Genomic DNA, 16,314 nt, shown 5'->3' on the forward strand with positions numbered 1-16,314 from the left:
CGATTCGTGTTCCGATTTCTAGCTTCTGGCTTCTCACGTGCTTCGGTCCCATTTGGCCTGCGCTAGAGCCAATGCAGCTAGCCCCCCTTCCTTTTCCCACTAAATTCCTGCGGAACGGCCCATCATACGATAAAATCAGACCACCCACGACTTATCGGTCGACAATCCAATATATCCCAATCTCTCCAATGCCCCAAATGTCCCAATGCTAACAAATTTGACAACAAATTTCATCCTCTCAGCAAAGGAAATCACCATGAACCTGTGAATCGGTCTGTCTTTCTTCGATACCATTTACCTTTCTACATACCATTCACTTCCACTCGCTCGCAAACTTGTCTAGATTCGTACATATTGTGCATATTCCGATCCTTGTCTTTGCTGGTTCAATCCTGAGAACGTTCCAATTATCAAACCACTTTCTCGAATTTCTCACCAGATCCCCAGATTCCACATAACCTGTTGTATAATAAGACACCTTTCAGGGTGACGTGCCAAATCATGGTATCTAAGAATTCTTCTTTCGATCCGACGTTATCGGGGATATCAGCCGGTCTCGATTCCTCCAATGAATTTGATCAAACAGCCGTTTTTGCAGATTCACTAGGCCTCGACGACGATCCTCTGTTTCCATCAAATTGGGACGAGACGACCCCGCCCTACGACGGCGGACTATATTCGACCCCGTTGAATTGGGATCCCCCGATGCCGAAGCAAGAAGACTTTCAAGATATAGGTCCGAAGTACAATAGCATGAACACAAACGGCGGACTCACTGCAGCTCAACAAGAAAAATTGCGCGATATTGCCATGCCGCCTCATCTGCAATACCAAAATCAGCACAGTCCAGTCTCTATCACCTCCAAGACCACTTCCATTTCCTCACCCGAATCACAAGATATGAGTCGCAAACGCAAATCCTCTGCAGAGGTCGACGATGAGGACGACGATGAGTCTGGAGGACACCATCCTCCGGCCAAGAAGACGACGGCGCACAATATGATTGAGAAGAGGTATCGCAACAACCTGAACGACAAGATTGCGGCTCTTCGGGACAGTGTCCCGAGTCTGCGGATAATGCAGAAGAGCGCTCGCGGTGAAGTGACAGCTGATGATCGAGATGAATTACAAGGTTTAACTCCAGCTCATAAATTGAACAAAGCTACAGTAAGTTGTTTCTTATTTCTTGTTCCTAGTATGCAAATATGATTCGATCTATCTGCGGATATGATAATCAGTTGGACAACATATCATGCGAGTCTCAAAATCACGCCACTATTTTATGTCTTCACTTTACATCCAAGGTTCAAGCCATGCTAATCATTACCCTAAATAGGTCCTCTCTAAGGCTACTGAATATATTCGACATTTAGAGAAGCGCAATTCACGTTTACAGGATGAGAATAATCAAATGAAGACACGCATCAACGCTTTCGAGAAGCTCTTTGTATCCGGATCTATGGGCTTCGGTCCCATGCAACAACCAATGAATCCATATCAATACGCTCAAGATTTCAACACTCCAGGTCCTTCACCTTCCTCCGATCAAGGTATGATACCTGTACCAGACGATATGCGAAGATTACATGGTCAAATGAGTCAAGAAACCTTTGCTGTTCCCACGCAATACGTCACTCAGAACCGCCAACCAATTGGTCCTAACGCATGGAATGGAGGATACTTTGGCAAGCTCATGGTCGGCTCTCTGGCTGGTCTGATGATTGTGCAAGGTTTCTCCGAGGCAGAGCAAGAAACTGATACACCTGGCGCTCGGGGTCTCATGGCTCTTCCTACTCACTTCCTGAGGGCCTTAAGCCGTGGTCTTCATTCAATGTTGGAGGTCAACTTCCAGGGTTATCACTTGCCAGCAAGCCAGACTATACATTATCTTCAATACTCTCTCGCACTCGGTCTCCTCCTCTACATCTTCTTACCTTCGTTGTTCAGCCCTAAGCCAAATGCGAAGGGTTCCAAGTCAGCCAATCTAGCCGCCGCACCTTCACTCGCCTCTTCTATACAAGTCAGAAGACAAGCTTGGCTTACAGCCGTCCAAACGGTCTGGGTGCCAAGACACAATTTCTTTCTCGAGGCAGCTGCTTTGTGTATGAAGGTTGGCAAGTTCACGTGTCGCAACATTGTTGGACCATCGCTCTATTCTTTCTTGACTGGTACCACAGAAGAGCAAGAGGCTGCTCGAATCAAAGCCTGGACTATCGCTCTTGACGCACAGCTGACTGGTGGCGATGTTGAGGTTAGTAAGAGCCGTTTGACATTGACTTTATTGGCCTCTGGTACACTTCCTGATACTCCAGCCCGCTTAATGCTTAAAGCACTACACATTCGTGTTTTGTTGTGGGAGTTAAACAAGATTGGATTTACTGGATCCAAAATCATTCGAAATTTTGCGCAGGAAATGGCTAGATGGAAATGGAACGAAGCAAAACAAATGCAGCAAGTGCTTTCCCAGTCCAAAGAACAACTAGATGAGCTACCCGAACATCTCGCTACCCTTCTTGAGCATAAATGTGATGATGTCTTGGTCGATGCCGTTGTACAGCGTGCTTATAATCTTGCGTGGAATCTACCTACTACCAGCAACACAAAGGTAAACTGTGGTATGGACCGCGTGGTGGATGATTTTGCTATCCGGAGCCCTCTTGATGCTGTCGCAGCTTGGTGGTCAAGTCTCACACTCCACAAAGCTTTGGCAAAGAGTCTGGAGGTAGAGGATAACGATGTTGCAAGTTACAAAAATATTGCCGATGATATCAAGATTGCCATTCAAACAGCACCTCCTGGATCCGGAGCTCAAATCCGTGCTCTCGTTGCGCGTGCCGTTCTCGTCAAAGAAAAACGTGGACAAAGTATCGCTATGGCTCTCAAGGCAGTTGGTGCAGGACAACAAAAGATGCCCGTGTCATCAAATGTTAACATCAAAACATCCGTCGCCAATTTACCAGATATTAGATCATCGATTCATTGCGCAATGGCCCTTGCTTATTTGGAACGCTTTCCTATGCCAGCCAATCCTGAAAATGCGCCAAAAATTATCGACTCTATTGTTCCGTCCAATCTCACTTTACTCGGGTTCACAGCAATGTACAAGCTGGTTGAAAAGATGCACGAACATACTTTAATTGCATCAACATGTGCTACTTCATTGGAGAAATTTGCTGGCAATCTCAGAATTTGGATCGGTGGCAAAGAAGGTGAGAAGAGTGGTTTGGAGACCGAATTGAAGAGAGAAATGGTGGAGAAATGCTTAACCATTACTGCACAAGTTCTTGGCATGGAAAATGATGCGGGGTATGGCAGCATGAGTGATGACGGTGACAGTGAAGGATGCTGATGATTATTTTCATTTTTGTTCTCGCAACTTTCTTCAAAATCATGGATCGACAAGGCCTGACAAAATATTTTGTCCGGCACAACATTTTTGGCATTTGGAACGGTACACGGGGTATTATTATTTTCCTTTTATTGAATCGTCATGGATACCAGGTAAGCGAATGTCGGGACTGATTGGCGTTCGAGGTTTGATCTAGATGCGATAGTATCATAGAGCATTGCGTTGCGCTGCTTGGGTTTGTGGTTAAATGCATACGCTCTACTTCCAAAAAAAAATCTACTTCTTTTAACAGACTCCTAACATCATTTTTGATCTTGCGTCTGCTGATTTGCCCTTGCATTTCTTCCATCTCCTCTTACGTGGAAAAACCTCTGCTCCGACACCCATTGCTCGCAGTGATCTCTTCATTTTACATATAGAATTAGGCAATACTTTATTCTTTGGTCAAGTATATTGAGTGATGATTGAATATAAAGTACTAGATACATACTACTACACGTGTACTCCGGTACAGCCATTTGATGGCCCTTCCCATTTACCCACAGTATTGCTGCCCAGTTAAGACTAACACCAAAATCATTGACTAAAAATATTCCAGAATTGAATTGCCAGAAAGCAAGTAGCAAGTAGCATTTCCGTCCTTCTCCGGCTGAGAATCCAAAAGTTGAACGACATACCCAATTGACCAATCAAAGTTACCGACAGGAAACTCTTATCTGCTATCAAAAGCCCCACTCCAAGGGATGGTCCAACAATCTTCTTATCAGGAATCATTTCTTGTACTTAGCCAGCTAGTAGGCGTGTATCTGTGCTTTCCGTATCAGATGTGTCGTCGACCGAGGAAATGTCATGATCGATTTCGAGAGATTGGCTTAGTTTTTGAGCGGGTGTGATTGGTGGGATGCGGGGTGGAGAGGAAAATGGAGATGTTTGGGGGGGAGTGGGAAGTTGAAGGGTTTCCGAGGAGGAGAGGGGGCTTGGGCTATCTCTGGATTTGATGTTTTGGTTGGTTGGTGAGTGAGTGAGTGAGTGAGGTAAGGATGCATGGAATGGATTTGTTTGATTTTGATATCGATTTTGAGATTGATATCATGATTTTTTTTTCGGTATCTTCTGATACTTTCTTTGGGCTGCTAGACAGATTGTGGCTGGTTTTGAGATAAGTGTGTATGTGTATGTATGTATATACTGTGTACTTTTCTTTACTTTACTTTTGATCTCTTGTTTTCTTTGAATTATAGAATTCTTTCCGAGATATATATACTTACATATTTCTTTTTCACCTGTTCTTTCATTGAGGCTCTGGTGAACAGTTCATTGCTGGGAAGAGAGTATACGCAACACTTTCACATACATACCTCGACCAGGAAGTAATTGTATAGCGAACTTCTCTTCGGCGTCTTTTCGTCTGCATACGAAAATACCCCACGGATTGGGAAGTTATATATTTTCCTTTTTCCTGGAGCAGGAATATCATCATGTCGAAGTTGCAATCGCAGGTTCCGGTTGAGGTGGTGGAAGATTTGAGCAATGGGGCTTCGGACGGGGTAAATGGATCTAGAAATGAGAATCAAGGGTCGGAGAGAAAGAAGGTGGTGGTTGTTGGTTTGGGGATGGTGGGGATTGCTTTCATGTGAGTTTTCGGTTATGCCATGCTGAGTATGGTGTATTTCTTCGCTTAGGTTGATTCATGGCACAGTTGAATAGGGTTCTAGGATGTGTGCTAACGTTTAAATAGAGAGAAATTGATGAAACTGGATGCGAAGAAGAGAGAATACGATATCGTTGTTATAGGCGAAGAATCACATCTAGCATACAATCGAGTTGGTCTCACGAGTTTCTTTCAACATCGGATTGTGGAGAATTTGTATCTGAATCCAAAAACATGGGTAAGTTTACTGCTTGGTCTTTCGCAAGATCTCTTAGGCTAATGCATCGAATAGTATGCGGACGTTCCCGCCGGATCTCTCAATTATCACATCAATACCAAGGTGGTTGAGATTTGTCATTCCAGCAAAAAGGTTACTTGTGCTTCTGGCGAAACGGTCTCGTACGATATCCTTGTCTTGGCTACGGGATCCGATGCTCTTGTACCGAAACAAACACCTGGGCATGATGCCAAAGGTGTTTTCGTGTATAGAAACATAGAGGATTTGGAAAATCTCATCCGGTTTTCGGATCAGAAAAAGGATACACATGGACTTGTAGTGGGCGGAGGACTCTTGGGTCTCGAAGCTGCAAAAGCCATGATGGATCTTGAGAGTTATAAGAAAGTACATCTGATCGAGAGGAACAAGTGGGTGTTGAGTCGTCAGCTTGATTCTGATGCTGGAGGCTTGGTGGTCGAACAAGTGAGAGGACTAGGTTTGGATGTCATGTTGTCCAAACGAGTTGGAAAAATCGAGGTGACGGAGCAGAATGAAGTGAAAGGTGTGGTGTTTGAAGATGGACAAGAAATGGAATGCTCGACTATCTGTTTTGCGATCGGCATCAAGGCTCGAGATGAACTTGCTCGTCAAGCAGGAATTAAATGCGCTGAACGCGGCGGAGGAATTGTCGTAGGAGATGATTTAAGTACAAGTGTCAAAGATGTCTACGCAATTGGCGAGTGTGCTAGTTGGGAAAATCAAACGTTCGGACTGATTGCCCCTGGGATCGAGATGGCAGATGTGTTGTCTTTCAACTTGACACAAGCAAAGATACACGCATATCGGAAATTTAAGCGACCTGACCTCAGCACGAAGTTGAAGCTGTTAGGGGTGGAGGTTGCGAGTTTTGGGGATTTCTTTGCGGACAGAGATGGTCCTAAAAATCTACCGATCAGGGCGGCGAAGAAGGACAAAGATTCTTCCAATTCTTCGGTACAGTTGACTGCTGAACCCAGGGTATCACCAGTCAAGGCACTTACTTACAAAGATCCTTTCCAAGCTGTCTACAAGAAATATCTATTCACCATGGATGGAAAATACCTCTTAGGCGGTATGATGATTGGGGACACGAAAGATTACGTCAAGCTGGTACCGATGGTAAAAAATCAAAAAATGCTAGATGTGCCACCTAGTCAATTCATCCTCGGAGCCAGCAAGGAAGGTGATGATGGTGGAGACGACTTGGATGACGACACCCAAATATGCTCATGTCACAATGTAAGCAAAGGAGATGTTGTGCATTCGGTCAAGCAAGGCACATGCAAAAGTATCGGAGACGTCAAATCATGCACCAAAGCCGGAACAGGATGTGGTGGCTGCATGCCCCTGGTGACTAGCATCTTCAACAGCACTATGAAATCTATGGGCCAAGAAGTCAAAAATCACATTTGTCCTCATTTCAACTATTCTCGCGCTGATCTTTATAACATTATTTCTGTCAAGGGCCTGAAGACTCTAGCGGAGGTTATGAGAGAAGCGGGAAATGATCCCGAGAGTCAGGGATGCGAAGCTTGTAAACCTTCGATCGGATCGATCTTCAGCTCGCTCTACAACAAACATGTCATTTCGCGTCCGCTGCATGGTCTTCAAGAGACCAACGATCGTTTCTTGGCGAACATACAACGAAATGGTACTTTCTCCGTCGTACCCAGAGTATCGGCGGGAGAAATCACGCCGGATAAATTAATCCTGATAGGAAATGTAGCGAAGAAGTATAATCTCTACACCAAGATCACTGGAGGTCAGAGAATCGATATGTTTGGAGCGAAGAAACAAGATCTTCTGGCTATCTGGAAGGAACTGGTAGATGGGGGTATGGAATCTGGCCATGCGTATGCAAAGAGTTTGCGGACTGTTAAAAGTTGTGTGGGAACGACTTGGTGTCGATATGGTATTGGAGATTCGGTGGGCATGGCTGTTAGATTGGAGGAGAGGTACAAGAGTATTAGATCGCCGCATAAGATCAAGGGAGGTGTAAGTGGGTGTGTGAGGGAATGTGCCGAGGCGCAGAATAAAGAGTAGGTCTCGCATTTCCGGTTTTGATGGCTTTGCATCTGATATGTTTAAATGAAAATGCTAATCGGCTATCGTTAGTTTCGGACTTATAGCCACAGAAAAAGGTTTCAACATTTTCGTTGGCGGGAATGGTGGGGCTACACCTCGTCACAGCGAACTCCTAGCCAAAGACGTCCCACCAGATTCCGTTGTCACCATCCTAGATCGCTACCTCATCTTCTACATCCGCACAGCCGATAAACTGCAACGTACAGCTCGATGGCTAGAAGCTCTTCCCGGTGGGATCAAGTATCTCCGCGAAGTTATCTTGGAAGATAAGCTAGGTATTTGTGCTAGTTTGGAAGCGCAGATGGAGGAGCTAGTGGGGAGTTTCTTCGACGAATGGAAAGCTGCGATTGAAGACGAGGAAATGAGAGAAAGGTTCAATCAGTTTGATAATTGTGATGATAGGGTGGAAAATATGGATGTGCAGGTTGAGCGTGGACAAACGAGACCGGTGGACTGGACGAAGGAGAGTGCGAAGACAGATTTCCGGAATGTGAAATGGACGAGTTTGAATTGGGAGAGGGTGATTCAGAAAGATCATTTCAAGGGCGCGGATGAGGCGCCCAGTGGGGTTTCAGCAAGCGTGAAGAGGGGGGATACTCAATTGGCTGTTTGGAGAGTGCAGGGGAAGTGGCTGGCTAGTCAGCAGATGTGTCCGCATAAGAGGGCGTTTGTTTTGAGCGATGGGTTGATTGGAGATTCTGGGCCTGGTTCTATTACTATTCCTGGAAGTGATGGGAAGGAGGAGAAAAATCTTTGGATCTCCTGTCCGAATCATAAGAGGAATTTTAATTTGAATGGAGAGGATAAGGGAAGGTGTAAGAATGATGAAGAGGTTAGCATAGCGATTTTTGAGGCCGAGGAGAGAGAGGATGGATGGGTGTATTTGAAGTTGCCGCCGGTGCATGAGTTAGATGGAGTGTTGGGGATGGAGAGGTGGAAAGTTAGAGAGGGGGAGGCAGGCGAAAGACAGTTTAAGAAGTTGGATGAGAAGATTGGGTTTGCGATGGATGGGGGGAGGATGAAGGGGAGGAAGCCTGCGGACAGGAGGAGGGAACTGAGGGTTGGGGGAGAGGGAGGTGGTGGTATTGACTGGTAATGTGATGGGTAAATGATTGGGTTTGAGTGTTGTAACAGGGAATTGGAACTGGAACCGGAATCAAAATTAGGGTAGGCGTTTAAATATTCGCGGATTTCTTGTATATCGATTTACTTTCGTGTATTTTTTTTTTTTTTTTTTTTTTTGGAAAGTAGTCAGTAGTTATAGCATTAGCTCTATGATCTCATTGATACTAGCGTCAATCTATAGTGATTATACCTCTTAATGAGTACACACTTATTTTGACTCTATATATCGTATTCAGAAACTTCAATTTTAAGTGTAATAAACATTTATTTAATTTAGATATTAAACCTTTTTTCCTAATATTCTTCGAATAGAGTAAAGTAGAAGATGAAGAAATTACCATCACGTGGCTACTGTCACGTGCTGATTTAGTCATGCGTAGGGCACCGGTAGGATAAATGGTCCTCTCCAAGAGGACCAATAATCTTTTTAGGACACACAACTACATGCAATGCTAGAGAACCACTTCTATCATATGACCGTATTCTTGCAGTAGTTTCTATAAAATGAAGTGTCCTTGGCGTTCTGTCTATCTTCACCATGTAAGTGGCTGATAAGCTTACATCACGATGTAACCTTGCCAGCAGCATCTGCGACTACAACTGTATGTCCTTCCTATGCTTATTATTAGTTCTTCAACCTTCCGATCTTCAATTCGAAGTTCTTGCGACAGTTTTCCGAATTAATGATACACATCGCGCTTGCTATAAGATTGCTTATGAACCTCTAGTAAGGTTATGTCTTTTCCACGCCTCTTGCAACGCAAATCCAATGGCGAGATCGTCTTTCGTGAACCAACCAGCGGCAATGTTCCCGCCTATGCAATACTCTCTCATACCTGGGGAGAAGAAGAGATTGTCTATCAAGACTTGAAGAAAAGCAAGAATAAGAACAATATTGTGAATAAAGCTGGGTGGAGGAAGATACAGTTTTGTGCGAAGCAAGCCGCAGCAGATGGATTGGAATACTTCTGGGTCGATACCTGCTGCATCGATAAGAAGAATGCGGTCGAGCTCGGCACGGCGATAAACTCTATGTTTCGGTGGTATCAGAACGCGGCACGCTGCTACGTCTACCTTGCGGATGTCTCCAAGCCCAAGACTAAGGTGGATGACCAGATGGCATGGGGGGAAGCTTTTAGGGAGAGCCGTTGGTTTACTCGAGGCTGGACACTTCAGGAACTTATTGCACCAAGGCAGGTCGATTTCTTTAGCTTGGAAGGTGAGCGACTTGGGAGCAAATTGTCACTTGAGTCTGAGATATACGAAATTACCGGTATCGCAAATAAGGCTCTCCGAGGTGATGCATTGTCAAACTTTAGCATCGAGGAGCGGAGATCCTGGGCAGAACACCGTGATACTACTGTTGAAGAAGATGAAGCCTACTGTTTAATTGGAATCTTTGATGTGTCTATGGTGCCAAATTACGGCGAGAGAAGGGACCAGGCATTCAGAAGGTTGGAGGATGAGATTCACAGGATGTACAAGGGTTGGTTTTTTATGTTCATATAGATGTACTAACTAAAGCAACGAAACTGACGAGTACAGGGGTCGATTTTGAGCAATTTGCTGTCGGACTCAATCTCGCATCATTTCCTGAAGCTACACAGTTTGTTGCTAGGGAGAAGGAGCTGTCGGAAATGCACAAGCTGCTTAAAGATCATAGTAGTCGATCCTGTGTCATCCTACATGGTCTTGGGGGTATAGGAAAGACTCAACTAGCAATTTCATATACTAGACGACACAAGGAGAAATATACAGCGATCTTCTGGTTGAACGCAAATGATGAAGACTCACTCAATTTGAGCTTTCGGGATATTGCTCAGCAGGTGCTGAGATATCATCCTTCTACCACTATGCTATCGAGTATAGACTTAGACAAAGACCTCGATCAAGTTGTTAGTGTGGTCAAGAACTGGCTTGACTCCCCACAGAACACAAGGTGGCTCATGATCTATGATAACTTGGACAATCCTAAAACGTCTAATAACCCCGACAACTCGGCAGTCGATATACGTCAGTTCCTTCCTCGGTCTGATCACGGCTCGATCATCATCACGACACGGTCGTCGCAAGTCAGGCAGGGTATACAAATTAATGTTCAGAAATTGTTAGATATTAAGGAAGGTCTTGAGATTGTTTCTAACATGTCAGGACGTAAGGGCATTGAAGAGGGTATGTATATATAGCGAATAGTAGCAAAGGCAATACTAACAAGGCAGATCCTGATGCTATAGCACTTGTCAAGGAGCTCGACGGTCTACCACTCGCTCTATCTACAGCAGGGATATATCTCGAGCATGTAGCGACAAGCTTCTCTGATTATCTTCAGCTTTATAAGACATCATGGTTGAAGCTCCATACGACAAGTCCCCTCTTGGATTCCTATGTAGATCGTACACTATATACGACATGGCAAATCACTTTCGATCGGATCCAACAACAAAATCCAGCATCAGCACAATTGCTCAAACTATGGGCATATTTTTATCGAGAGGATCTGTGGTTTGACCTCCTTCGGCATGCAAATTCTTTTGACGATGAATGGATACAGAAGCTTACGGAGGATGAACTGAACTTTAATGAAGCTGTCACTCTACTATGTACCTTTGGACTGGTTGATCCAGACAAATCTTCTCAGGAGCAGATCAGGAGTAGAGGGTATAGTGTACATAGTTGTGTTCACTCGTGGATAGTGTTTGTGCTTAACAAGGAATGGGACAAGAGCCTTGCATGTCTGGCTTTAACCTGTATTGCCTCGGAGGTTCCTGATGCAAATGAAAAGTACTGGTGGCTCACACAGCGGCGGCTTCTTCAACACGTAGCACGACAGGCTTCCTTTATAAACGACCCCGAAGTAGATATGAACGGGCTGTATTGGGAGTTTCATAAGCTAGGCAACCTCTACTCTGACCAAGGCAAGCTGACAGAGGCAGAGGAGATGTATCTTCGAGCATTGGAAGGTAGGGAGAAAGCATTTGGACTAGATCATACATCAACACTCGATACAGTCAACAACCTAGGCAATCTCTACTCTAACCAAGGCAAGCTGGCAGAGGCAGAGGTAATGTATCATCGAGCATTGGAAGGTAGGGAGAAAGCATTTGGAGTAGATCACACATCAACACTTGATACAATCCACAATATAGGCGTTCTTTACAAAAAACAAGGCAAGTTAGCAGAGGCAGAGGTAATGTATCATCGAGCATTGGAAGGCTACAAGAAAGCATTTGGAGCAGATCATACATCAACACTCGATACAATCTACAACCTAGGCATTCTCTATTTTGATCAAGGCAAGCTAGCAGAGGCAGAGGCAATGTATTGTCGAGCATTGGAAGGCTACAAGAAAGCATTTGGAGCAGATCATACATCAACACTCGATACAATCTACAACCTAGGCATTCTCTATTTTGATCAAGGCAAGCTAGCAGAGGCAGAGGTAATGTATTGTCGAGCATTGGAAGGTATGGAGAAAGCACTTGGAGCAGATCACACATCAACACTTGATACAATCCACAATATAGGCGTTCTTTACAAAAAACAAGGCAAGCTAGTAGAGGCAGAGGTGATATATCGTCGAGCATTAGAATGCTATGAAAAAGCGTTTGGATTAAATCACATATCAACACTTGATACAATTTATAGTTTAGGTATTCTCTACTTTGATCAAGGCAAGCTAGCAGAAGCAGAGGCAATGTATTGTCGAGCGCTGGAAGGCAAGGAGAAAGCACTTGGAGCAGATCACATATCAACACTTGATACAATCCACAATATAGGCGTTCTTTACAAAAAACAAGGCAAGCTAGTAGAGGCAGAAGTCATGTATAGTCGAGCGCTGAAAGGCTACGAGGAAGCTCATGGTCTTGAACTTGCCTCGTCTTATCTACCAGCATTGAATACAATGCTCGCCTTTGGAAACCTCTTGTCGCAAACCGACCGGAAAGACATGGCAAAGGCAATGTATATTCGAGCATTGTCTGGATACACAACCGTTCAAGGGCCTTATTCGGAATGGGCTAGGGAAACTGAAGATCGGCTTCAAGCGTTACAAGTCGTATCTCCTAAAACGAATATAGGTCAAAATGAGTTCACAAAGCCGGGAGAAGCAAATTCGAGGTCTTTAAGACAGAAAATACACAAGCTGAGAAGATGGCTGAAAAACAAATAAGTCGCAAGGGCAACTTGCGATTCTACCATTGACTTACAAATTTCGATGTAACTAGAGACTGAAGATTAGGTATCTCCTTTAACTCCTGGTCCAGAATCAACTGCTATCATACTAATCCTGCACAGCTATTGTTCTCTCTACTAGCTTCGAACAGTAAAAGCTTAATGAGCTATCGGCCAATTTTTACCAAAGTGCTGATGATCTCTGCCGACAAAGATAAAAACAACATTAATTTTAGTACTGATGAATAGAATAATATCTTTCATATTATTCTTCCATTTATGCCTTAATAGTACCCTGTAGTTAAGCAGTTTTCCCTAGAACAATAGGTTTTTTCAACAATCAGTCCTGAAGCCGAAAGGAATTCCGCCTTTGGAGTGGTGGATAGCTCGCTATCGAATTCCATGATGACTTGATTATTTGATAATGGATTCTATAAAAGGTGTAAGGGTGCCAAGAGGAGTACAATATCAGCGTTCTAGATTGTAATAACATAATAAGAATGTTGAGAGTAACTCGGGTAATGGTAACAGAGTGGTATAGTATTGCATTTAGCGATAGAAGTTAATACTATATCTAAGATGTATAACAAGAGTATAACAATAGGGGCATAATAGCGGGCAAAATCATAGCAAGGAATGAGCATCTCAGAGAATAATGAGAGAATTGTTATAGAGCAAACATAGTATAGTAGTACCGCGCGAAAGTTAAGATGAACCTGTCGTATGTACTTACCAAGCATGTATCGTCGCCATGAATCACGGGACGAATAAGAAACAATTCCCGTCTCAATCTTCTTGCTCATTCTTCTTACCTGAGTAACCGAAGATCGAAAATCCGAACACATCGCGGCGAACAAAAAATCCGATGTATGAAGTTCGTAACAAAACCAGAACCAAGACCAAGAAAACGAACATCCAACGATCCAAACGAAACAATCTCTTCTCCATGCGCATCCAAACAAACAAGGGAAACGTCTCTTTATTTTATCGCTTCAGAATTGCCAAGCCAGAGTGGAGATCTCGACCCAGACACTAAAACATCGACGAAGCCCAAGCACCTGCGATGTGTGACACACGCATTGTCTCAAGCCCATCTGTTACAAGTCTGCGCCGCGGCCAACAGGAACGGGTAAGAAAAAATGAAACCGCAGGAACGTCTGATGGGGAAGCGGGTGTGGGTTTGAAGGCATGAGAAGATGTCTCTCGGGAGTATGGTAGGTGCATCTGCAGTATAATGGGTTGAAATATTGGGTATGGTGAGGAGGATATGACAATGCGGATGCGTGTCGAAACGTGGATGGAAAGATTTTCGTCAAAACTTAATCTGTAGCGGTTTTGATTTTTGATTTGTTTTTGGGGGGGGGGGAAGGGGGTGCGGTGCGCCGTGTTTTTATTTATGGAGGGGTTGTGTTCCTGTTTGTCTGTCTGTCTGTCTGTCTGGTCGTCTGTTTGTTTGTTTGTCTACTGACCTATCCGCCTACCTACCTATCTATATACGTATCTTAGATATCTATCTATCACCCCCTCTCTGTGCTGCAGAAAAATTGAAGTCGATTGATTGAGTTAAAATCCATCAATTCATCCAACACATGCACCCCTCCCATCCTAATTCCCACATCTTCAATCAGCACACCTACCATCCAAACATAATCACAAACACAGCCACACCATGTCTCAGAAACCCCCTCGCATCGTCGAATATGAGCGGCAGGCCGAGCAGCGCGCGCGCGAACTCGACGAGATGACAGCGGCGCAGGACCGCATGATGGAAGCCCAGATGCGCATTCAGGCCGAGGCGGATCGGATCGCGCAGGAACAGTATGAGATGGAGCAGTATTATGAGACGGAGGCGTTGAAACATGCAGAGGAGATGCGGATTCATCAGGAGGAGGTGAGGAAACATGAAGGTGTGTTTATTTGTGATTCATTCTAGAGGTTGTGGGTGTTTAGGGTGAGGGAGGAGGTGAGATCACGTGTTTATCGAGGAATCGGAATCGGAATCGAAATAGGGATAGGAATAGGAATAGCGAGGGATAGGATTTGATTTCCGATGAATTAATACAAACGCTAACAGCCACCTGCCCCTAGAATTTATGAGAAAACACGAAAGGAGACTGCGTGATCACGAAGCAAGCATGGAGGCGTTTGCAAAGGTGATTGCTATGCCTGCGAAACCGACGAGGGCGAGACAGATTTCATTCATGGCGCCTTCGCAGAGAGGCGGGAATGCGAATCCGAATGGGAGTCCGAATGGGAATGGGAATGGGAATGGACTTCTTATGACGCCGCCGAGACCGCCGGCTGCGTTTCCGGGGTGAGGGGGAGGAGAGGAGGAGTGAGATTTGGAGAGGGGGTGGGAGTGAGAGGAAGTAGAGTAATGGATGAGTTGCGGATTGGGATGTTAGTTTCTTTGGTGAGGAATGAGGTGGATTTGCAGGGTGTGGGAGATGGTGTTTTGAAGAGGAGGAGGAGAACAAACAAACGAAGAAAGAAGGAGAGTTTCAAGATGTTTGATTTGATTAATAGCGAGAGAGCGTCGCAATGACGAGTAGTCGATATCATGGTTACAGAACCAACAGAGTTCGAACAATCTAACTCTGGGGATGAAAGTCTATTTCCCAAGTGGGCGGTAGAAAGAGAAGTGAATATGGATATGAATCGGCTGGAAGGATTTATGTGCTCGCATTTTTTTTTTCTTTTCTTCTTCTGCGAAATTCATAAGCAAGGAGTAAGGAGTTTGGATTGAGTTAGCGAAACTTGGGAGTTGGGGTTTTTGTTTTTATGGGAGAAAGGGCCACAATGTATGTATGATTGTCGGTCATGAATAAATAGAGAGGAGTATTGAGATGGTTATGAAGTTAATTGTTTGTTGTTGACTTCGTGCTTGATACGTGTGATACTTTTGCTGGCTTAAAATAGGGAAAGGAAGGGAAATTGGAGATTCGAGATTGGTTAATCGTGTTGTATGGAATTCGGATGTATTGTGGAGGTGGTAGATTTGTATTTGTCTTCACACGGCTTGAAAGATTCGGCGTCTCTATCGCTAGAGCTGAAAGAGAGAAGGTAAAGTATTGACTGCATCCCGAATAATTCAGGAGTCGATCCTGTCACCCTTAGCTTTTGGCATGCGTGAATTCCGAAAAGAAATATATCCAGGTACACGCAGCTACTCTTATGTTGCAAGTAGGAGGTACATCCGGACCGGAGATTTGCAACGGGACAAATCGAGACTAGTAAATTGTCATAATCATAAACCTGTGGTGCTGTCTTATGTAATAGTAGTCAGTTGAGCTGGGCGGTAGTGTGCATGCTTCAGTGAGCTGTGATAGATTGAGGAGGTGGATATTAGGGCTACGCAATTGCCAGATCTCCGAGAGTGAATATCTACTTGGCATCGGGCTTTCGGGAGTACATATTATCTGGGATAGTTGAAGGGTATACTGACAGTTCGGACATCTCTTCTGGTATGAAGATCTGTTTGCGAGGAGTCAGAGATATCTACCTGGGTGCTCGCTATGAGCCATTGCTAAGAAAGACTGCGAATGTGACTTTCAGCTGGTGAATTTCGAAATAGTTCTTGGAGTTGTGAATGATCGATTATATAGGACTTTTGTTGCGGATTTTCCTCAGTTCCAGATTCTGCTCCTTGGCTCGCTTCGCCCTTTTGATACATCCAGA

At 44.4% G+C, this 16,314-nt stretch overlaps 4 protein-coding genes across 4 annotated transcripts; all 4 read left to right on the forward strand.

Annotated features, from left to right (window-relative positions):
• Positions 1–148: 148 nt before the first annotated feature.
• BCIN_01g05780 (hypothetical protein) lies at positions 149–3,836 on the forward strand. Its single transcript, XM_001561304.2, has 2 exons — positions 149–1,167; positions 1,337–3,836. Exons 1-2 carry the CDS (start codon positions 502–504, stop codon positions 3,347–3,349), a joined length of 2,679 nt encoding a protein of 892 aa, XP_001561354.2. The 5' UTR covers positions 149–501; the 3' UTR covers positions 3,350–3,836.
• A 653-nt stretch (positions 3,837–4,489) lies between these two features.
• BcniiA lies at positions 4,490–8,673 on the forward strand. Its single transcript, XM_024690573.1, has 4 exons — positions 4,490–4,982; positions 5,088–5,238; positions 5,293–7,295; positions 7,372–8,673. Exons 1-4 carry the CDS (start codon positions 4,828–4,830, stop codon positions 8,435–8,437), a joined length of 3,375 nt encoding a protein of 1,124 aa, XP_024546342.1. The 5' UTR covers positions 4,490–4,827; the 3' UTR covers positions 8,438–8,673.
• A 239-nt stretch (positions 8,674–8,912) lies between these two features.
• On the forward strand, positions 8,913–12,874 carry BCIN_01g05800 (hypothetical protein). The gene is made up of 3 exons (XM_024690574.1): positions 8,913–9,952; positions 10,012–10,638; positions 10,686–12,874. Exons 1-3 carry the CDS (start codon positions 9,202–9,204, stop codon positions 12,632–12,634), a joined length of 3,327 nt encoding a protein of 1,108 aa, XP_024546343.1. The 5' UTR covers positions 8,913–9,201; the 3' UTR covers positions 12,635–12,874.
• A 1,132-nt stretch (positions 12,875–14,006) lies between these two features.
• On the forward strand, positions 14,007–15,240 carry BCIN_01g05810 (hypothetical protein). The gene is made up of 2 exons (XM_001561300.2): positions 14,007–14,543; positions 14,725–15,240. Exons 1-2 carry the CDS (start codon positions 14,306–14,308, stop codon positions 14,952–14,954), a joined length of 468 nt encoding a protein of 155 aa, XP_001561350.1. The 5' UTR covers positions 14,007–14,305; the 3' UTR covers positions 14,955–15,240.
• Positions 15,241–16,314: the final 1,074 nt, after the last annotated feature.

Source organism: Botrytis cinerea, chromosome 1, assembly GCF_000143535.2.
Source record: "Botrytis cinerea B05.10 chromosome 1, complete sequence".
NCBI classification, from domain to species: Eukaryota; Fungi; Ascomycota; class Leotiomycetes; order Helotiales; family Sclerotiniaceae; genus Botrytis; species Botrytis cinerea.

What these genes read in the sequence shown, in the direction of transcription:
- BCIN_01g05780 (XM_001561304.2), top strand. Translation starts at nt 502, where the DNA reads ATGGTATCTAAGAATTCTTCTTTCGATCCGACGTTATCGGGGATATCA. An exon ending in ATAAATTGAACAAAGCTACA is followed by an intron (nt 1,168 to 1,336) that starts GTAAGTTGTTTC and finishes TACCCTAAATAG; the next exon opens with GTCCTCTCTAAGGCTACTGA.
- BcniiA (XM_024690573.1), top strand. Translation starts at nt 4,828, where the DNA reads ATGTCGAAGTTGCAATCGCAGGTTCCGGTTGAGGTGGTGGAAGATTTG. An exon ending in ATCTGAATCCAAAAACATGG is followed by an intron (nt 5,239 to 5,292) that starts GTAAGTTTACTG and finishes TGCATCGAATAG; the next exon opens with TATGCGGACGTTCCCGCCGG. An exon ending in GCCGAGGCGCAGAATAAAGA is followed by an intron (nt 7,296 to 7,371) that starts GTAGGTCTCGCA and finishes GGCTATCGTTAG; the next exon opens with TTTCGGACTTATAGCCACAG.
- BCIN_01g05800 (XM_024690574.1), top strand. Translation starts at nt 9,202, where the DNA reads ATGTCTTTTCCACGCCTCTTGCAACGCAAATCCAATGGCGAGATCGTC. An exon ending in GATTCACAGGATGTACAAGG is followed by an intron (nt 9,953 to 10,011) that starts GTTGGTTTTTTA and finishes TGACGAGTACAG; the next exon opens with GGGTCGATTTTGAGCAATTT. An exon ending in ACGTAAGGGCATTGAAGAGG is followed by an intron (nt 10,639 to 10,685) that starts GTATGTATATAT and finishes CTAACAAGGCAG; the next exon opens with ATCCTGATGCTATAGCACTT.
- BCIN_01g05810 (XM_001561300.2), top strand. Translation starts at nt 14,306, where the DNA reads ATGTCTCAGAAACCCCCTCGCATCGTCGAATATGAGCGGCAGGCCGAG. An exon ending in GGAGGTGAGGAAACATGAAG is followed by an intron (nt 14,544 to 14,724) that starts GTGTGTTTATTT and finishes ACCTGCCCCTAG; the next exon opens with AATTTATGAGAAAACACGAA.